General features: G+C 46.2%; 1 protein-coding gene across 1 annotated transcript; it reads right to left on the reverse strand.

Annotated features, from left to right (window-relative positions):
- Positions 1–519: 519 nt before the first annotated feature.
- LOC109743090 (uncharacterized) lies at positions 520–1,604 on the reverse strand. The gene has a single exon (XM_020302170.4). It carries the CDS (start codon positions 1,403–1,405, stop codon positions 767–769), a length of 639 nt encoding a protein of 212 aa, XP_020157759.1. The 5' UTR covers positions 1,406–1,604; the 3' UTR covers positions 520–766.
- Positions 1,605–23,358: the final 21,754 nt, after the last annotated feature.

Genomic DNA, 23,358 nt, shown 5'->3' on the forward strand with positions numbered 1-23,358 from the left:
GAAGTCTCTGGTTCAAATCCCGACTCGCGTATGATTTTATCCTTCTCTTTATTGTTTTCTTCTGTGTCAATGACAAGCGGGACCCGCGTGGGGTGGGGAGTTGACCGGTCAATGTAGAGAAAATACAAAGGTGTACGTTTTGACGGTGACCGTATAATCACCAAGATGAGTACATAGTGACCGTATTGACTAAATTTTTAAGTACAGGGACTAAAGCGAATCAGCGAGACAAGTACGATGACCACCAATAAATTTTACTCAAAAAATTACTCTAACTCTAACCAGTTTAGGAGATCGGCCAGGTGCCAGGATATCGGCTAGAGATGCTCTTATGGACAGTCTCTTTTCATTTCCTTCCGTAGCTATCATAACCAAGACATCCTTTGTGCGAAATCGGATAAAAAATAGGCTTTTTGTCCACGACGAGAAGGGTGAGTGATTCTTTGTCCGTGAGAATTGCATTTTTCTTAACAGAGATATAATTTTGACATTTTGTAAAAAAGAAAGTATTTAAACAAATTCTAAGATTCACTGTCCTTTTATTTTGTTGCCCGGTTGATACATCATGTGAGCAACTGTTTATCCCCATTTGCTCCCTTGATGGAGCAAATAAGCAAAAGCAAACAGTCTCCAGACATTTTCACAAAAGCTGGGATCTCAAATCTCGTCATCTCATCACACAAAGCTACATCTTCCTCCTATATTTCTTCAACAATGCTGGGCAGCGCTCGTGCCGGCCGGTCGCCGTCCAGTCAAAACACAATAGTCAAAAGTACCAGCCACGGCCAGTTGCAGCATCCACCTCCGCCCTCGCTTGGGCGGCGTATCTCCTCCCGGGCGGCAGTGGCAACGACGAGGCCGATGAGATCGACGCCGACCGCCGCATCCCCAGCCCTCCGCCGTCCGACCTGAAGCTGCCTCCCGACGAGCTGGAGCTGGAGCTGAAGCTGGACGCGGACGCGAGGCCGGCGCCTTTCTTGCTGCCTTTCCTCCGGAGCATAGGCAGAGCGAAGCACCCAAACGCCGCCGTGTCTGGCTCAGGCGCGGGGCTGCCGTACTCCTTCGTGGCTGGCCGAGGCGCGGCGTCGATGAAGGCGGTGGGCGGCGCTCGGCGGTGACCGCCGGCATACGCGTAGGGCCGGCGCCGGGAAGGTGACACCGACGCCGAGCGCGCGGAGGTGACACGAGGCGACGAAGCCGCCGAGTGGTGGTAATACGGCGATGGCGAGGACGCCATGGAGGGAGGCGGCGTCAGCGTCAGCTTGGGCGCCACCTTGGCAGGCGATGCCGCCACCGCCGCCGCGGCGCTCGCGCTCCTCGTGTGCTTCGGCGTCCCAGGACAGACCTCCCACTTGAACGGTATCGAGCCCGCCCTCCTGCACGAGTCGTCTTCAATTGCTGCCATCTTTTTGTTTTGCAATGAAATCCTCTCTCTCCAGACCTTCTCTCGCCCTATCTCCCTCTTCCTCGTCACGCTCCTGGATTTATAGAGGTCGTGGGTGGCGATGATTCAGGAGTGATTCGAGGGGGAGATGGACTGGTTCGAGATAGTGGGAAGCTATCTGTACTTTTTTAGTGTGTGCATGCGTTGAGTTTCTTCGGCGGTTTGGCACTAAGTGGTAGGCTAACCGAAGAATCGCATTGTGCCACCATGTTACCTCTGACTTCTCGCCTCAGCACAAGACAAGTTCAGCTGACGACCGGCGCATTGATCAGTTAGGGGAATGTCGTTTTCAGGTTTGACGGCCGGTGCAGAGCCCAGAGGATGCGCGCACGTCGATCCGAGCTAACTCTGCCCGCCGATTGGGTTGGCGGCTTCATCGTGCTTTGTGTGCGGCCGGCGGCGTGACTGGGAATGGAGAAGATAAGTGTGTGATTTCTGATGTTGATGGCACAATTGAACAGGCATTCGAACCTCGAAGTTATGAGCTCTGAGAGGACTTGTGTAAAAGAGAAGACAACTTCTTTTCTGAAAAAATTCCAGATCTACTGTATAAGTTCATCCCAAGTATAAAGCACATAAAACATAATAGAAATTACATTGAGGTCTCGGGACCCCAAACGACTACTACCGCTGTCAGAATGAGTCGTCGACGTGTCGTTGTTGCCGCCGCCGCCCTGCCAGAGTCGCTTGACCTTGTCAATGATAGCCAAAAAGTCTTTGTGCACGTGGCCCTAAAAACCAGCGGCCTAGAGCCGTAGTCGTCGCCGTTGAGCCCTTGAATAAATCAGAAGCAACTAACACCAAATCTCATCATCGCACACACGTGATGAGAAACCCTAACCTCACCACCACAAGGAGACAACATGAATCTACGTCGGAACTCCGTCGATTACGTTTAGATGGACTAAGTCGAGGAAGATCGGAGTCCGAAAGACAAACTCAAAGAAGAAACGTCACCATTCGTCCAAACGCCACGCCTGCAAGGGTTAAAAAACCCAACTTAAACTACTAGTTAGAGCCAAGGCATTGGGACACCGACCGTTGGAGCCGCTGACAGAGTGGAGATGAATATACGGGCTCGTCGGCGTAGTCTGAAGAGAATACTTTGCCCTGCCTGCCGAGGGGAATGGGAGAAAACACTTGGAGAAAAAGCCAATCCTAATTAGGAGAAGAAGAGAAAACTATAGAAGAATTTCGGTGTCGGCGTACGAATTTTCAGTATTCTCTTCTATGCGTTCTCCAGGAGCTAGTTTTCTAAGCTCTTAGCGTTGACATACGGATTTTTGAATTGTTAGCGATGTCAAAGGCCACAAAACAAGTTGTATATACAGATGTGTATGCACATTTTTTTTGGTACTTGGGCTGACATATGATTTTTTTTAATTTTCTGAGGACACGGCATACACAAATGGAATGTGAATGTTGCTTTCTCTAAAGAACCGCACTGATGCGTCGGTGGGGACATGCGTGGCCAATTGCGATTCTCGTTTCTTTTTCGAGAAGCAGCAAGTGTGAGCACCCGAGTGGGTGAACAGTAAAATTTAAAAAATCTGGAATTTTTTTATGGCAAACTTTGACAAATGTTTTAAGAGCTTGCAAAGTTGCATTATGAAATCACATTTCTGAAAGTCGTGGCAAAAAAAATTCAGTCCACAAATGTAATTTTGTGATGAAATTTTACAAGCTCTTAGAATATTTATCAAAGTTTTCCATTAAAAAATAGATTTATTTAAACATTTTTTTAATGTTTTCTGAGTTACTGTTTATCCCAAGCTCATTTAAGCTTGGATGTAGAAAGGGACTTTCACAATTGCAATTCTCATTGTGGAGGCTTTCTCCCCCGTTGTTCAGAAGCAAGGGAGGCCTTGGCCCTCAGCTTGTCTTGCAACTGAATAGATCTGCCAGCCCATTATTCGTAAGGCCGAAGAGGATATGAGGTGGTGCAGGTCAAATACGACATTCGCTCAAAAAAACTGATATGAGCAAGCATTTCGAGACACTGAGCTTTCATATTATCTTGAGATTGGCGAAGACACCCCTGACATCTTTTGTAGTCGACGAGAACGTCTCTTCCAACATGAGCACCGGTGTCAAGTATAGGACTTAAACCATGATGGACTGGTTCCACCTCAAAGAACCATACCATCTCAGCTAGGCTCAGTTCACAGAGTAATGCTACATCTATGTATAGTTTTTTGTGTGGATATTTTCTTTTTGTACGGAGAGATTAATAACTATAAATGGGTTGGATTTCCTAACCGCAGCATGTAGGTCTAGCCAACACGGTACCACAAACCGTGGTGGCGGTTCACCAATCTGTCTTCTGGCTTCACCAGTGGTAAAATTTATTGTGCATCCTCTCCGGTCATGTGGTTGGCTAGCGCCTTGAACATTGTGTACATCTAATATTAGCTTTTCTTTAATTTTAGTTTTTCTGGGTAAAAAGTGCAAATGTATGTTTCAGGATTCATGTCCAACTTTTCTTAAAATCTCATTTCGTTTTGGGTGCAAATTAGATTTTAGCAGTGTCTGAAAGGTTGTCTTTGACGGGTAAAGTGGTAAGAACCCTAATATGCGCCAATCGATCGAGAAGCACCCCCCCCCCCCAGCCAAACGTTTGGGTTTCGCTAGGAAAAACACCACCATCGAACGTTTTGCTGGACATGTCCTTTTTCATGCCTCCAGGCCTAAATTTTTTTTGAGGGAAACAGTAGAACTCTGTTGCGTATTTGTATTGATTTTTTAAAATAAAGTACAAAGAATTCCAGGCCTGATTACCACTTTCTTTGTATACAGAAAGTAAAAAAAAAGGATTTATCATGATGTATGTAAAATAAAGCAGTATCAAAATTTGCCATCTTATACAAAAACAGTTTTGCCATGATCTAGATTATGAAAAATGACATGCTACTTTATAAAACTGCCATTTCTCTAATTTATAGATTTACAATGAGTATGATCAAAACAAACAAAAAATGTGTGATCTATAAAAACTATATTGCCATGCTAAACTTAAAAAACTGTCATCCTCTAGAGAAAAATGTTTTATCTGGATAAGCCCCAATTAGATTCTAAATTTTTATTTCCAAAAACATACAAAAAATCATACACAGGGATTGCCATGGCAATAAAAAGGAAAAGCTGCCATGCCATAAAAAGTAAAAAATGCCATGTTATCGACTATTAAAATGCCATGTTATTGACTATTAAAATGCCATGCTCCTAATAATAAAATTGTCATGTTATTTTTAACAAAATGGCATGCTTCTAATAATAAAAATGCCAACCTCTTATTAACTAAAATGACAAGTTCTTAATTATTAAACTCAAAATCATCTAAAAAATAAAAAATTCCATGTTCTTGACTGTAAAAACGCATTTTGCGCTTAATTATATAAAATTATGATCCTCTTATTAATAAAAATTTCCATTTTACTCACTATTTAAATGCCTTGCTCTTAATAATAAATCTGCCATCCTATTATTAATAAAAATGACATGTTATTAATTATTAAAATGCCATGCTCTTAATAATAAAATGCCATGCTTTGGACGAAAAAAAGTCTTAATTTTGGTAGAAAAAGTAATTGTCACGCTACTTATATTAAAATTGCACCTGGCAAGTTTAGAAGAAAAACAATCCCTCTAAAAAATAAGGATTTTTTCTTTAAAAATGGATAAATTCAGGTTTTTTGGATTTTTTTCCTTGAATGAAAAAAGAATTTAAAAACAAATTGACTCAAATAGATAAAGGGTGTTTGAGCGCAAGTGTTCACAAACCCTGCTTTGGCCCAAGTAGTGAGTGTGCATGGCCCTCGTGTAGGAGGGTGCGAGTTCGAGTCCCCCGGTCGTGCTTCTTTTAATAAGAAATAAAGAAGAGACCATTTGCCAGGAGAGCTGGGATAGCGAACCACTCCACAGAGCTGACCTGGCACCCAATTTGTGCCTAGATTCATGCCGCCAGATCGGACGGCGGGAAGGGAACTCGTCAGGATTGGTCCCCAGGCGAATGATCGTCAGATAGCTTCTCTGAAATAGTAATCGTACAATTGGCTGGGGCAGAAAAGAAACTGTTAGTCATTTAATCGGATGCACCAATATAAAATTGCCAAAATTATGTCTTTTTTCTGTCTTGAATTTTATTGACTTGTTTTTAGAAACATTTTCCATGCTGCTAAAGGTAGTAATATATGTTAAAAATTTAATATATGATGAATATTTTTATAATGCAAGTGAACTTCTAGTAATATATGGTGAACATTTTCTTAATATACGCTAAAAAAATTGTAATACATAGTGAACTTTTTCATATAATACAAGAAAAGTACTGAAAGAAAAATCAGCAAAAAACACTGCATGAAGAAAATAAAAGAAAAACAATGAAAAACCCGAAAGCGGAAAAGTGACAGAAATAGAAAAACCATACCAGATGGTGGGAATGGCATTCGCCATGATTTGTGCCCTAGCGAACGGTCATGGGATAGCATTTCCGAAATAGTAATCATATAATCGGATGCACTAATATAAAACTGCCAAATTATGCATTATTTTATTTGTCTAGAATGTTATTGTTTTTTTGGAAACACTGTACAAATGAAATTGATTTCAAGAAGCTAGAGGTAGTCGTTTTCCATGCTACTAGAGGTAGTATATATATTGAACATTTTCTTAATATACGATGAACATTTTTATAATACACGATGAACATTTTTGTAATATATGGTGATTATTTTCTTAATATACTATTTTGTAATACATGATGGACGTTTTCATATAATACAAAAAAGAAACAAAAAACAAAAGAAAAATCAGAAGAAAAAAACATAAATGAAAAAAGGGGGGCCGAAGAAACCAACAGTAAGAAAATAAATAAAAAATGGAGCGGAAGCGACCGCACGTTAGAACCAGGAACTGGGCCGGCCCATGATGCCATGTTGTGGCCGTCCCTCAATTTTTCTATTTGCCGCCCGTGGGCGGCTGTAGGAGACGAGCCATGCCGTCATGCGCAACCTGTGGCCGTCCCTCAATTTTTCTATTTGCCGCCCGTGGGCGGCTGTAGGAGACGAGCCATGCCGTCATGCGCAACCTGCACGAACTCAATGGAGGCCTGAGTCGGACCCATGCCCATCATCTTCACTCGAGAGCAGCTAGTTAACGAGCGTTCTTTCGGGAGCCTCGCAACAATCAATACCAGTTGGTGCGCTCTCAGCTATTCGTCACGTGTCGCGCTCTGGGCGTTTCCTTTTTTTCGCACGTGTTTTTGGCTTTTTAAACGTTTTTTTTACGTTTTGGTTTTCCACCGGTTTTCCTTAGTTTTTCGATAAAAAAAATTGAAAAAAAAATTTGCGCAAAAAAACGTGTCTTTTTTCTTTCGCGAGAGTCATGATTTTGCTTCCGCGAGTGTCACGGTTTTGCTTTCGCGAGAGTCACGGCCGTGCCTCTCGGAAACAAAAAAACGTGTTTTTTGATTTTTTTTTCTTTCGTGAGAGTCACGGCTGTGCCTCTCGGAAACGAAAAAAACGTGTTTTCTGTTTTTCTTTCCTTTTGCGAGAGTCACGGTTTCGCTTCTGCGAGAGGCACAGTTGTGCTTTCGTGAAAGTTACGGCCGTGCCTCTCGAAAACGGAAAAAATGCGTTTTCTATTTTTTTTTCTTTCACGAGAGTCGCGGTTTTGCTTCCGTGAGAGGCACGGTTGTGCTTTCGCGAGAGTCACGGCCGTGCCTCCTTGGAAACGAGAAAAAATGTGTTTTCTCTTCTTCTTTTTTCTTTCGCGAGAGTCACGGTTTTGCTTCCGCGAGAAGCACGGTTGTGATTTCGTGAGAGGCACGGGTGTGCCTCTTTCGAAAAGGGAAAACACCCGTGCTCCCGGTTTGGTTTTATCGTCCGGTTTTTTCATAAAAAAAAGTTCGTCAAAACCTATCAACATGGGATCTTATTTTGAAGATCTCGACGCGAGGAATCCAACGATGAAAACAATTCGAGATTTGGACGCACGGTTTAAGAGACAAAAGGACAAGTGGCGCACATATAACGTGCCGCTTGTCGCAACCTGGAAAGGTTGGAGTGATCTTTGCAACGAGTACTCCTCAACTAATGATTTCGTCTTCACTCTGATTCTATAGTAGTGTTAGCCTATTAGGACACGTCCAACTTTGCTACATGGTTGGCAACATGCTTTAGTATTTATATATGTACAACTTCTCCGTTTGATAATTTAAGACGTAATAGTATTAAGAAAATGTCTTACATATGGGACGAAGTATTACATTATGGTGAGTTTTTCCAAACCCAAACTCTCAATTTAATTTTCATGGTGTTTACAACAGTATAAAATAATCAATTTAAAAATGTGTACTTTCACCATGTACCACTGCTACACAAAATGGCATTCATGTAAATATCTCTCCTACTTAGAAAATAGGTAAGGTTGTTGTCCGTTTGTCCTTCGTCCAATAGTAGACACGTTTCCTCCTCCCTGTTTTAATCCCCTTCCCCTCCCATCTGAAGTTTTTTTTTTCAGTTTTCTTTGAAAACCGCCTCAATTGCCCCATCTCGTCAAACAAAATTTCATTTCCTTTGGTAAACAAGCAAGTGTCTACAAATAGAATATTTTTCTAGACAATTAAAATTAATACGGACACGTAAATCACATGTTAGGCTAACATATTTGTACCGGGAAATTGTCTAGTATATTATACCTATATAAAATTATATTCCTTCCGTCCCGTAATATAAAAGCATTTTTGACATTACTAGTGTTAAAAAACGTCTTACATTATAGAAGTACTGTACATCTTCAGTTTTATTCTTGCTCCTTATGACAAACCAATTCCCTGGATGCTACTGTGTCCTCAGCTTCAACATCGTCGTCCTATTGGGCGCCTCCTTCCTCGGCAGCCGCGCTTGTCTGAAAGCTCTGGTCTGGTACGCATCCGCGCGCGGCAAGAACACGCCTGTGCCAGGATTGCCGTGACGCCTCGGCGGCAATGGATGGTACGCGTTGTGGTGCGCGGCCGGCACAAACCACCGCACCCTCTGCATGGCTTCGAAATCGAAAGATGCTCCTTTCTTCCCGAAAGCCGTCGCACAATAGGCCGTTCCTCCATTGCCTCTGTTAGCTCCAGCTTCGTTCATTGGACCACAACCCTGAGCAGGCGTGGCCCTTGTCAACGGAGGAAGCTGGCGTTGGTATCTCCCGCTGGCGAGGCCGAGGACGCCCGCGAGGTGCACGGCGAGCTCCTCCATGTTAACGGCGGGGTGGCTACAGTGGGCCGTCGGATCGTCGATGGCGTCGGCAACGCCGATGTCCGCCAGGATCTCGCGCGGCAACAGCCTGTGGAGGTCGTCCAGCCCCGGCATGCAGTAGAAATCGGCCATGGCTACCTTGTGTCGGTAGAGCTCGGAGCGAGGGAAAGGGACGTACGTGCATATGGGTTTTGTATGTACGTAGTTTGTAGTGTGGGGAGGGAAGGAGCTTGCATGGTTGTATCCACGCTCAATTTAGCGTCCTCCTGTTCCACGTTCTCCTTCCTTTTTGGCTAAGTATAGGTCGCTGTGATTTTGCTAGTGAAAATGTGGCTTACTGTGAATGTCTGAAACGTGTGAAATGTTTGGCCATGAGATCATCTGAGGTGTGCCTATTTTTGGTGTCTAGAGGTCAGCGATGCTGTGTTGCTTTGGTGGCTCCAGGGGTGCAGCTAGTTTGAACTCTCTTTTTATGTCCATGTCGTTCTCGAAAAGTTTCAGACAATGGCAGGAATAATGGAATATCATAACGTAACTTAAATTATTTGTTTTTCAAACTTATAACTTAAATTAATTGTGGATAATAAATCAATGAAATTTGACTCCAAATGCCAGATATCTTTTTTTAATATTAAAAGGGGAGTGGTTCTAGGTCACTGTTTTTTATTTTCCTCCGTGCTCACCTCTCCCACAGAATTGTTTTTGTACCAATAGCCCACCTCCTCCTTGAAACTGGTTTTTTCAATTGTTTCTGCATACAGTTTTCTTTACCGTATGCTCATCACCCTTCCTTCACCACGCTAACGACTCGCCCGTATGCGTGATAGGTCCACCTATAGCACACAGGAGTAAGCCCTATATCCTCTAAAAAAGGATAAGCCCTATAGATTGTAGTAAACATATGTGATGGGTTGAGCAGAGTGATGGAACAGCAGAAAGACCTTTTTACGGTCCCCCGGGAGGCTTTGTTGAGGGGGCATCTGGCCCAGATTATCGGCAGAGAGGTGGTTACCGAGGGCCTCGTGGTGGTCGCGGTGATAGAACCGTTACCGTCGGCCTCCACCGCCTGTCGTTGTTGAGCCGACGGCCTCCTCGGAGGTGGCTGCTTCCGGACAGACGCCGGAGTTGTCCGGTCAGGTTATGGACGCGGTGACGGCACTGGCTAATGCTGAGGTGCCTAAGACTGAGCCCATGGTGACGGGCACTGTCGTTGCTGCTGACAAGTCAGGCGGTGATAGAGCTTTCAAGTAGGCTCGTAAAAAGGAGAAGATGATGTGTTATCGATGTGGTGAGAAGGGTCATTTTATTGCTGTATGCGTGACTGAGTTATGTGATACCTGCCTCAAGCCAACGCATGATACGGGGGAGTGCCCGATACTGCGCGAACAGATGCCAAGTATTACCATTTATGGAGTTTGCTGTGCCGAGTTGATGTTCTTTGAGTCTCCTAGTGCGAGGGAGATCCCAGAGGAGCCCCAGAATACAACCACGGGGGTTGTCAAAGTCACGAAAGGTGATGTGTCTGAGGCTCAGATTATGCAGAGGCTTACTGAGTTAGCTCCATATAATTTTCAGTAGGAGCTTATCAGACTCGAGGCCAATATGTATAAGGTTGACTTCCCTACAGCAGAGGACTTGCAGCGACTTCTGAGTTTTGAGTTGTGCAGAGTGTCCGGCACAGAGTGCATCCTCGAGTTTCATGAGTGGAAGAAGGTAGAGCCACAGGGCAAGCCTCTTACTCAGGCCTGGTTACGATTCTTGGGGGCTCCATCGGAGCCGCTGCAGGATGCTCGGGTCGCTGCTAGCTTGGGGATGCTGGTCGGGAAAACTGAGAGGGTGGATATGGCCTTTACCCGAGCTAACGGGGTGGCCAGATTGCTGGTGAGTATCCTGGACATTGAGTTTGTGCCAGACGTGGTTAAGTGGACTCATAGGGGCCAGATATACAACCTTGAGATTGAGTTTGAGGACACCGAGCTTTTCGCTGAGGCTCTGGCAGGGACTGATGTGGATATGCATGATAAGGATGATGGTTCGGGTAATAAGGAGGCGCGAGTGGAGGATGTTGGGCGAGAGTTGTCCAACGTTCCAGGTTCCGCCTCACAGACGCCCGAGAATGGGGCTGCACCATCATCTACGGTGCCTAGGAACACTTCGAGATTTGGTTAGTTTGAGCCAGCTTCTGCTCCTCCCAGACTTTGGAGCGATCGAGTGGAGTGTGATGATGTGCTAGAACGCACGCTCCCTCCCCTGGACTTTGCAGAGGTAGATGGCTCTGTGGATGGGTGCTTGGATGCGATTGTCACTGAGATGACTACGGTCGAGGGGGCGAGGATCATGGGCAGGCGGCCCCCCGTTCTCCCACTCCTCATGTTGTTTCGCCACGGGTGAGGACTCCGATGTTGCCAAGTGCGGTAATGACTGTGTCGCGGATCGGTGATGGGACCGGTTTGGGAGGGGGACCCGGGCAGGCGGCCTCGGCTCCTACGTCTTCTGTGGCGGTCAGGGTGGCCTCTCCTGTGGTGTCCACGGGCTCCGGGAGCCGGCCGACGCCCACTGAGCTGCAGGGGTTGATCCAGGCGACGCCCGCCATGGTGGCCGCGTCACCCTCCAGTCAGAGGATCGGGTCGGGTGGGGAGCGTGGGCAGGCGGCCCCCGCACCCACTTCCCCCCGCGCGCCTGTGGATGGGGCGCCCCTCGCTGCGTCCCCGGGCGCCGTGTGCCGGCTGACGACGCCGGGTGCGTTGGGTACCTCGCCGATGCTTGCGACGGCTCTTGGCACTTCTCCGGGTGTTGCAGCCTGGTTGTGCGTTAGGGGTGGGGCTGGATGCCTTACCCCAAACGGGGCCACTCGGGAGGAGATCACTGCTTTTGGAGGGATTCTGAATCCTGTATCTGAGGGGCGACGGACGAGCTGCCGCCTCCAGGATCAGCCGGATGTTGATGACATGCAGCTGAGGTGCGCCATGCAGGCGGCCAAGCTTCGTGACATTGAGGTCACTACTGGTATGTGTTGGTAATCGTAGCATAATTTTAAAATTTTCCTACGCTCACCAAGATGCATCTATGGAGTATACTAGCAACGAGGGGAAAGGAGTGCATCTACATACCCTTGTAGATCGCGAGCGGAAGCATTCCAATGAACGTGGATGACGGAGTCGTACTCGCCGTGATCCAAATCACCGATGACCGAGTGCCGAACGGACGGCACCTCCGCGTTCAACACACGTACGGTGCAGCGACGTCTCCTCCTGCTTGATCCAGCAAGGGGGAAGGAGAGGTTGATGGAGATCCAGCAGCACGACGGCGTGGTGGTGGATGTAGCGGGATGCCGGCAGGGCTTCGCCGAGCTTCTACGAGAGAGAGAGGTGTAGCAGGGGGAGAGGGAGGCGCCCAAGGCTGTAGGTTCCTGCCCTCCCTCCCCCCCTTTATATAGGCCCCCTTGGGAGGGGGGGGGGGGGGGGGGGGCGGCCAAAACCCATCTAGGGTTGGGGGGGCGGCGGCCAAGGGGTGCCTTGCCCCCCAAGGCAAGTGGGAAGCCCCCCCACCCTAGGGTTTGCAACCCTAGGCGCATGGGGGGAGGCCCATGGGGGGGCGCCCAGCCCACTAGGGGCTGGTTCCCTTCCCACTTCAGCCCACGGGGCCCTCCGGGATACGTGGCCCCACCCGGTGGACCCCCGGGACCCTTCCGGTGGTCCCGGTACAATACCGGCAACCCCCGAAACTTTCCCGGTGGCCGAAACTTGACTTCCTATATATAATTCTTTACCTCCGGACCATTCCGGAACTCCTCGTGATGTCCGGGATCTCATCCGGGACTCCGAACAACTTTCGTGTTTCCGCATACTCATATCTCTTCAACCCTAGCGTCACCGAACCTTAAGTGTGTAGACCCTACGGGTTCGGGAGACATGCAGACATGACCGAGACGCCTCTCCGGTCAATAACCAACAGCGGGATCTGGATACCCATGTTGGCTCCCACATATTCCACGATGATCTCATCGGATGAACCACGATGTCGAGGATTCAATCAATCCTGTATGCAATTCCCTTTGTCAATCGGTATGTTACTTGCCCGAGATTCGATTGTCGGTATCCCAATACCTTGTTCAATCTCGTTACCGGCAAGTCTCTTTACTCGTACCGCAATGCATGATCCCGTGACTAACGCCTTAGTCACATTGAGCTCATTATGATGATGCATTACCGAGTGGGCCCAGAGATACCTCTCCGTCATACGGAGTGACAAATCCCAGTTTCGATCCGTGCCAACCCAACAGACACTTTCGGAGATACCCGTAGTGCACCTTTATAGTCACCCAGTTACGTTGTGACGTTTGGCACACCCAAAGCACTCTTACGGTATCCGGGAGTTGCACGATCTCATGGTCTAAGGAAAAGATACTTGACATTGGAAAAGCTCTAGCAAACGAAACTACACGATCTTTTATGCTATGCTTAGGATTGGGTCTTGTCCATCACATCATTCTCCTAATGATGTGATCCCGTTATCAACGACATCCAATGTCCATAGTCAGGAAACCATGACTATCTGTTGATGAACGAGCTAGTCAACTAGAGGCTTACTAGGGACACGTTGTGGTCTATGTATTCACACATGTATTACGATTTCCGGACAATACAATTATAGCATGAACAATAGACAATTACCATGAACAAAGAAATATAATAATAACCATTTATTATTGCCTCTAGGGCATATTTCCAACAGTCTCCCACTTGCACTAGAGTCAATAATCTAGTTACATTGTGATGAATCGAACACCCATTGCGTCCTGGTGTTGATCATGTTTTGCCCTAGGGAGAGGTTTAGTCAACGGATCTGATACATTCAGGTCCGTATGTACTTTACAAATATCTATGTCTCCATTTTGAACACTTCCACGAATGGAGTTGAAGCGACGCTTGATATGCCTGGTCTTCCTGTGAAACCTGGGCTCCTTCGCAAGGGCAATAGCTCCAGTGTTGTCACATAATAGAGTCATCGGGCCCGACGCATTGGGAATCACCCCTAGGTCGGTAATGAACTCCTTCATCCAGACTGCTTCCTGCGCTGCCTCCGAGGCTGCCATGTACTCCGCTTCACATGTAGATCCCGCCACGACGCTTTGCTTGCAACTGCACCAGCTTACTGCTCCTCCATTCAAAATATACACGTATCCGGTTTGTGACTTTGAGTCATCCAGATCTGTGTCGAAGCTAGCGTCGACGTAACCCTTTACGACGAGCTCTTCGTCACCTCCATAAACGAGAAACATATCCTTAGTCCTTTTCAGGTACTTCAGGATATTCTTGACCGCTGTCCAGTGTTCCATGCCGGGATTATTTTGGTACCTTCCTACCAAACTTACGGCAAGGTTTACATCAGGTCTGGTACACAGCATGGCATACATAATAGACCCTATGGCCGAGGCATAGGGGATGACACTCATCTTTTCTCTATCTTCTGCCGTGGTCGGGCATTGAGCCGTGCTCAATTGCACACCTTGCAATACAGGCAAGAACCCCTTCTTGGACTGATCCATATTGAACTTCTTCAATATCTTGTCAAGGTATGTACTCTGTGAAAGGCCAATGAGGCGTCTTGATCTATCTCTATAGACCTTGATGCCTAATATATAAGCAGCTTCTCCAAGGTCCTTCATTGAAAAACACTTATTCAAATAGGCCTTTATACTTTCCAAGAATTCTATATCATTTCCCATCAACAATATGTCATCCACATATAATAAGAGAAATGCTACAGAGCTCCCACTCACTTTCTTGTAAACACAGGCTTCTCCATAAGTCTGTGTAAACCCAAACGCTTTGATCATCTCATCAAAGCGAATGTTCCAACTCCGAGATGCTTGCACCAGCCCATAGATTGAGCGCTGGAGCTTGCATACTTTGTTAGCATTCTTAGGATCGACAAAACCTTCCGGCTGCATCATATACAACTCTTCCTTAAGGAAGCCGTTAAGGAATGCCGTTTTGACGTCCATCTGCCATATCTCATAATCATAGTATGCGGCAATTGCTAACATGATTCGGACGGACTTCAGCTTCGCTACGGGTGAGAAAGTCTCATCGTAGTCAACCCCTTGAACTTGTCGATAACCCTTAGCGACAAGTCGAGCTTTGTAGATGGTCACATTACCATCCGCGTCCGTCTTCTTCTTAAAGATCCATTTGTTTTCTATGGCTCGCCGATCATCGGGCAAGTCAGTCAAAGTCCATACTTCGTTTTCATACATGGATCCTATCTCGGATTTCATGGCTTCTAGCCATTTGTCGGAATCCGGGCCCGCCATCACTTCTTCATAGTTCGAAGGTTCACCGTTGTCTAACAACATGATTTCTAGAACAGGGTTGCCGTACCACTCTGGTGCGGAACGTGTCCTTGTGGACCTACGAAGTTCAGTAGTAACTTGATCTGAAGCTTCATGATCATCATCATTAACTTCCTCCCCAGTCGGTGTAGGAACCACAGGAACATTTTCCCGCGCTGCGCTACTTTCCAGTTCGGAAGGGGTGACTATCACCTCATCAAGTTCCACTTTCCTCCCACTCAATTCTTTCGAGAGAAACTCCTTCTCCAGAAAGGACCCGTTCTTGGCAACGAAGATCTTGCCTTCGGATCTGAGGTAAAAGGTATACCCAATAGTTTCCTTAGGGTATCCTATGAAGACGCATTTTTCCGACTTGGGTTCGAGCTTTTCAGGTTGAAGTTTCTTGACATAAGCATCGCATCCCCAAACTTTTAGAAACGACAGCTTAGGTTTCTTCCCAGACCATAATTCATACGGTGTCGTCTCAACGGATTTCGACGGAGCCCTATTTAAAGTGAATGCGGCAGTCTCTAAAGCATAGCCCCAAAATGAAAGCGGTAAATCGGTAAGAGACATCATAGATCGCACCATATCCAATAGAGTGCGATTACGACGTTCGGACACACCGTTTCTCTGAGGTGTTCCAGGCGGCGTGAGTTGTGAAACTATTCCACATTTCCTTAAGTGTGTACCAAACTCGTGACTTAAATATTCTCCACCACGATCTGATCGTAAGAATTTTATTTTTCTGTCACGTTGATTCTCAACCTCACTCTGAAATTCCTTGAACTTTTCAAAGGTTTCAGACTTGTGTTTCATTAGGTAGACATACCCATATCTACTTAAGTCATCAGTGAGAGTGAGAACATAACGATATCCTCCGCGAGCCTCAACACTCATTGGACCGCACACATCGGTATGTATGATTTCCAATAAGTTGGTTGCTCGCTCCATTGTTCCGGAGAATGGAGTCTTGGTCATCTTACCCATGAGGCATGGTTCGCACGTGTCAAATGATTCGTAATCAAGAGACTCCAAAAGTCCATCTGCATGGAGCTTCTTCATGCGCTTGACACCAATGTGACCAAGGCGGCAGTGCCACAGATATGTGGGACTATCGTTATCAACTTTAAATCTTTTGGTATTCACACTATGAACATGTGTAACATCACGTTCGAGATTCATCAAAAATAAACCATTAACCAGCGGGGCATGACCATAAAACATATCTCTCAAATAAATAGAACAACCATTATTCTCTGATTTAAATGAGTAGCCATCTCGAATTAGCGAGATCCAGATACAATGTTCATGCTCAAAGCTGGCACTAAATAACAATTATTGAGGTTTAAAACTAATCCCGTAGGTAGATGCAGAGGTAGCGTGCCGACGGCGATCACATCGACCTTGGAACCATTCCCGACGCGCATCGTCACCTCGTCCTTCGCCAGTCTCCGTTTATTCCGTAGTTCCTGTTTTGAGTTACAAATATGAGCAACCGCACCGGTATCAAATACCCAGGAGCTACTACGAGTACTGGTAAGGTACACATCAATTACATGTATATCACATATACCTTTGGTGTTGCCGGCCTTCTTCTTGTCCGCTAAGTATTTGGGGCAGTTCCGCTTCCAGTGACCACTTCCCTTGCAATAAAAGCACTCAGTCTCGGGCTTGGGTCCATTCCTTGGCTTCTTCCCAGTACCTGGTTTACCGGGCGCGGCAACTCCCTTGCCGTCCTTCTTGAAGTTCTTCTTACCCTTGCCCTTCTTGAACTTAGTGGTTTTATTCACCATCAACACTTGATGCTCTTTTTTGATCTCCCCTTCCGCTGATTTCAGCATTGAATATACCTCGGGAATGGTCTTTTCCATCCCCTGCATATTGTAGTTCATCACAAAGCTCTTGTAGCTCGGTGGAAGCGACTGGAGGATTCTGTCAATGACCGCGTCATCCGGGAGATTAACTCCCAGCTGAGACAAGCGGTTGTGCAACCCAGACATTCTGAGTATGTGCTCACTAACAGAACTGTTCTCCTCCATTTTACAGCTGAAGAACTTGTCGGAGACATCATATCTCTCGACCCGGGCATGAGCTTGAAAAACTAATTTCAGCTCCTCGAACATCTCATATGCTCCATGTTTCTCAAAACGCTTTTGGAGACCCGGTTCTAGGCTGTAAAGCATGCCGCACTGAACGAGGGAGTAATCATCAGCACGTGATTGCCAAGCGTTCATAACGTCTTGGTTCTGTGGGATTGGTGCATCACCTAGCGGTGCTTCTAAGACATAATCTTTCTTGGCTACTATGAGGATGAGCCTCAGGTTCCGGACCCAGTCCGTATAGTTGCTGCCATCATCTTTCAGCTTGGTTTTCTCTAGGAACGCGTTGAAATTGAGGACAACGTTGGCCATTTGATCTACAAGACATAGTGTAAAGATTTTAGACTAAGTTCATGATAATTGAGTTCATCTAATCAAATTATTTAATGAACTCCCACTCAGATAGACATCCCTCTAGTCATCTAAGTGAAACATGATCCGAGTTTAACTAGGCCGTGTCCGATCATCACGTGAGACGGACTAGTCAAGATCGGTGAACATCTCCATGTTGATCGTATCTTCTATACGACTCATGCTCGACCTTTCGGTCCTCCGTGTTCCGAGGCCATGTCTGTACATGCTAGGCTCGTCAAGTCAACCTAAGTGTATTGCGTGTGTTCCGAGGCCATGTCTGTACATGCTAGGCTCGTCAACACCCGTTGTATTCGAACGTTAGAATCTATCACACCCGATCATCACGTGGTGCTTCGAAACAACGAACCTTCGCAACGATGCACAGTTAGGGTGAACACTTTTCTTGAAATTATTATAAGGGATCATCTTACTTACTACCGTCGTTCTAAGCAAATAAGATGCAAAAACATGATAAACATCACATGCAATCAAATAGTGACATGATATGGCCAATATCATCATGCTCCTTTGATCTCCATCTTCGGGGCACCATGATCATCTTCGTCACCGGCATGACACCATGATCTCCATCATCATGATCTCCATCATTGTGTCTTCATGAAGTCGTCACGCCAACGATTACTTCTACTTCTATGGCTAACGCGTTTAGCAACAAAGTAAAGTAATTTACATGGCGTTATTCAATGACGCGCAGGTCATGCAAAATAATAAAGACAACTCCTATGGCTCCTGCCGGTTGTCATACTCATCGACATGCAAGTCGTGATTCCTATTACAAGAATATGATCAATCTCATACATCACATATATCATTCATCACATCTTCTGGCCATATCACATCACATAGCACTTGCTGCAAAAACAAGTTAGACGTCCTCTAATTGTTGTTGCAAGTTTTTTTACGTGGTTTGTAGGTTTCTAGCAAGAACGTTTTCTTACCTACGTATGACCACAACGCGATTTGCCAATTTCTATTTACCCTTCATAAGGACCCTTTTCATCGAATCCGTTCCGACTAAAGTAGGAGAGACAGACACCCGCTAGCCACCTTATGCATCTAGTGCATGTCAGTCGGTGGAACCTGTCTCACGTAAGCGTACGTGTAAGGTCGGTCCGGGCCGCTTCATCCTACAATGCCGCCGAAACAAGAAAAGACTAGTAGCGGCAAGAAGAATTGGAAAACTCAACGCCCACAACTACTTTGTGTTCTACTCGTGCATAGTAACTACGCATAGGCCTGGCTCATGATGCCACTGTTGGTAATCGTAGCATAATTTTAAAATTTTCCTACGCTCACCAAGATGCATCTATGGAGTATACTAGCAACGAGGGGAAAGGAGTGCATCTACATACCCTTGTAGATCGCGAGCGGAAGCGTTCCAATGAACGTGGATGACGGAGTCGTACTCGCCGTGATCCAAATCACCGATGACCGAGTGCCGAACGGACGGCACCTCCGCGTTCAACACACATACGGTGTAGCGACGTCTCCTCCTGCTTGATCCAGCAAGGGGGAAGGAGAGGTTGATGGAGATTCAGCAGCACGACGGCGTGGTGGTGGATGTAGCGGGATGCCGGCAGGGCTTCACCGAGCTTCTACGAGAGAGAGGTGTAGCAGGGGGAGAGGGAGGCACCCAAGGCTGTAGGTTCCTGCCCTCCCTCCCCCCCTTTATATAGGCCCCCTTGGGAGGGGGGGCGGCCAAAACCCATCTAGGGTTGGGGGGCGGCGGCCAAGGGGTGCCTTGCCCCCCAAGGCAAGTGGGAAGCCCCCCCACCCTAGGGTTTGCAACCCTAGGCGCATGGGGGGAGGCCCATGGGGGGGGCGCCCAGCCCACTAGGGGCTGGTTCCCTTCCCACTTCAGCCCACGGGGCCCTCCAGGATAGGTGGCCCCACCCGGTGGATCCCCGGGACCCTTCTGGTGGTCCCGGTACAATACCGGTAACCCCCGAAACTTTCCCGGTGGCCGAAACTTGACTTCCTATATATAATTCTTCACCTCCGGACCATTCCGGAACCTCTTGTGACGTCCGAGATCTCATCCAGGACTCCGAACAACTTTCGGGTTTCCGCATACACATATCTCTACAACCCTAGCGTCACCGAACCTTAAGTGTGTAGACCCTACGGGTTCGGGAGACATGCAGACATGACCGAGACGCCTCTCCGGTCAATAACCAACAGCGGGATCTGGATACCCCATGTTGGCTCCCACATGTTCCACGATGATCTCATCGGATGAACCACGATGTCGAGGATTCAATCAATCCCGTATACAATTCCCTTTGTCAATCGGTATGTTACTTGCCCGAGATTCGATCGTCGGTATCCCAATACCTTGTTCAATCTCGTTACCGGCAAGTCTCTTTACTCGTACCGCAATGCATGATCCCATGACTAACGCCTTAGTCACATTGAGCTCATTATGATGATGCATTACCGAGTGGGCCCAGAGATACCTCTCCGTCACACGGAGTGACAAATCCCAGTCTCGATCCGTGCCAACCCAACAGACACTTTCGGAGATACCCGTAGTGCTCCTTTATAGTCACCCAGTTACGTTGTGACGTTTGGCACACCCAAAGCACTCCTACGGTATCCGGGAGTTGCACGATCTCATGGTCTAAGGAAAAGATACTTGACATTGGAAAAGCTCTAGCAAACGAAACTACACGATCTTTTATGCTATGCTTAGGATTGGGTCTTGTCCATCACATCATTCTCCTAATGATGTGATCCCGTTATCAATGACATCCAATGTCTATAGTCAGGAAACCATGACTATCTGTTGATCAACGAGCTAGTCAACTAGAGGCTTACTAGGGACACGTTGTGGTCTATGCATTCACACATGTATTACGATTTCCGGACAATACAATTATAGCATGAATAATAGACTATTATCATGAACAAAGAAATATAATAATAACCATTTATTATTGCCTCTAGGGCATATTTCCAACAGTATGTCGGTAAACACTTCCAATTCTATTCTGCATTTTTCTAATGATGAGATTATTCATAATGCAAATCAGTTTGGAGTTTCACTAGATAGTAATGATAGTGAAATCTCTAAATCCGTTAATGATATCCTGGATTTTGAAGCGGAACGCGCTTTAGAATTTATTCGAAACTTAGCAGCGGTCAAACCTATGAGCGATTCCGACATAGATGTGTTGGGAGTCAGGGTGCTCGATAATTTTTGTGCGGATCTTGCCCCATCCCTTCCTGAGACAAAAGAGGATGATGGTTCTATATCCCTAAGGGACACTACCCCTATCGAGGCTCAGGCAGTTAGGTCCACGGAGCCCGGTTGTGAGGACCGGGTGGGGATCAAAACAAGCATAAACGCAAATGGAAGCGAAAGATTTATCCAGCTTCGGCGGTGCGTCGAAGTGCTAGGAACCGTACTACTAAAAAAAATCATGGTGAAATATGAGAGGTATCTTTTGGAATAGCAGAGGTCTGACAGACTTGGCTAAAAGAAGGTTTCTAGCGGATGCTTCTATCGAACATAGGTTGGATTTTATCGCCCTCTCTAAAACTGGAAGGGACAATTTCTCTCCACAGTTTCTAAGTACTTTATCGGGAGGTATCGATTTTGATTGGCACTGCCTACCTCCGAGAGGAAGATCAGGTGGGATCTTACTTAGGTTTAGATGCGAGTCCTTGGAAGTCCGAAGTATGGTCATGGGAGATTTCACCGTTAAGTTTCGGGTTAGATCGAAGACCGATGGGTTTAATTGGGCACTGGTGGCGGTATATGGCGCCGCGCAGCCAGAACTCAAACCAGATTTCTTGGCGGATCTTGTCCGTATTTGCGGCTCTGAGCAGCTTCCAATCTTGGTTGGGGCAACTTTAATATTATTAGAAGGAGAGAGGAAAAGAACAATGATAATTTTGATGGCAGGTGGTCGTTTATGTTTAATACCATTATTGAAAGCTTGGATCTGAGAGAGATAGAGCTTTCAGGTAGAAAATTTACTTGGGCTAATACTTTGCCAAACCCGACGTTTGAGAAGCTGGATCGAGTCCTCGCGAGCGTCGAATGGGAGCAGAAATTTCCACTGGTAACAGTCCAAGCGTTATCGTGCGCAATCTCCGACCACAGCCCTTTGCTTGTTGACTCTGGTGAGGCAACGCATGTGGGGAATAAAAATACCTTTTCTTACAAATTGGCGTGGTTTGAAAGAGAAGGTTTCTTCGATCTGATAGCCAGGGAATGGGCTAAAGATGTAGGAGGGAGAACTTCTGTTGAAAGATGGCAGAATAAGATAAGGCACTTAAGAAGTTTCTTACGTGGGTGGGCTAAGCATCTTAGTGGGATTTATAAGGTGGAAAAGGAAAGGCTCCTTACACTTATTCAATCCCTAGATTTAAAAGACGAGTCCACAATTCTAGAGACCACGGAGCTACATGCTAAAGTAGACGCGGAGATGAGATTGAAAGAACTCCTGCGAGAGGAGGAATTGAAGTGGGCATTGTGAGCTAAGGTTCGCAAAGTTGTCCAAGGGGACGCTAACACTCAATTCTTTCATATGTTCGCCAATGGAAAGCACGGAAAGAAAAGAATCTTTCAGCTTGAGCAAGACAAGGGGACGATTTTAGGACAGGAAAACCTAAAATTATACATAACCAATTACTACAAGCAGTTGTTTGGGCCTCCGGAGGATAATTTCGTATCCTTGGATGAGTCGAGGGTTGAGTATGTTCCTCAACTTGCTGCGGATGAGAATGATATTTTGACCGCCCCATTTTTGGAGAAACAGGTGTTTGAAGCTATTTCACAGATGAAGAATAATAAAGCTCCAGGGCCGGATGGATTTCCGGTGGAGTTTTATAAAAAAGTGTTGGCATATTATTAAAGGGGATTTGATACCGATGTTCCGTGATTTATTCTCTGGACAGCTTCAGTTGTTTCATCTGAATTTTGGAACGATAACTCTGCTTCCTAAGAAAATAGAGGCTGTGAGAATTGAGCAGTTCAGGCCGATCTGTCTTCTTAACATAAGTTTCAAAATTTTCACCAAGGTTGGGACTATAGACTCACGCAGATTGCGCACTCTGTGGTGTAGCCCTCCCAAACTTCTTTCATGCCGGACAGAAACATCCTAGAAGGGGTTGTGGTCCTTCATGAAACACTCCATGAAATTCACACAAAAAACTAGACGGGGTTGTTTTCAAAGTGGATTTCGAGAAAGCGTACGATAAAGTCAAATGGTCATTTCTTCAACAGGCCTTGCGTATGAAAGGTTTTGATCAGGCCTGGAGACACCAGGTAGAATCTTTCATGCAAAAAGGGAGTGTTGGAATTAAAGTGAATGATGACATAGGTCACTACTTTCAGACACATAAGGGCCTGAGACAAGGAGATCCGATGTCCCTATTCTGTTCAACATAGTAGTCGACATGTTGACGATTCTAATAGGAAGGGCTAAGGATGCTGGTCAGGTAGGTGGACTGGTTCCTCATCTAGTTGATGGAGGTGTGTCTATCCTACAGTACGCCGATGATACTATCATCTTCATGGAGCATGACTTGGCAAAAGCGAGAAACATGAAGCTGGTGTTATGCTTATTCGAACAATTGACCGGGTTAAAGATTAACTTCCATAAAAGCGAATAGTTCTGTTTTGGAAGAGCTAATGAGGAACAAGATGCTTACAAACAATTGTTCGGGTGCGAATTGGGGGCTTTACCTTTCACGTATTTGGGTATACCAATTCACCATCGTAAGCTGACAAACAGAGAATGGAAGTGCATTGAGGATCGATTTGAGAAGAAACTTAGCTACTGGAAGGGCAAGTTGATGTCATACGGAGGCCGATTAATTCTCATTAATTCGGTTCTCACGAGTATGCCC

Source organism: Aegilops tauschii, chromosome 4, assembly GCF_002575655.3.
Source record: "Aegilops tauschii subsp. strangulata cultivar AL8/78 chromosome 4, Aet v6.0, whole genome shotgun sequence".
Classification (NCBI taxonomy): Eukaryota; Viridiplantae; Streptophyta; class Magnoliopsida; order Poales; family Poaceae; genus Aegilops; species Aegilops tauschii.

Excerpts from the sequence above, each read along its gene's own strand:
- LOC109743090 (XM_020302170.4), bottom strand. The coding sequence starts at position 1,405 with ATGGCAGCAATTGAAGACGACTCGTGCAGGAGGGCGGGCTCGATACCG.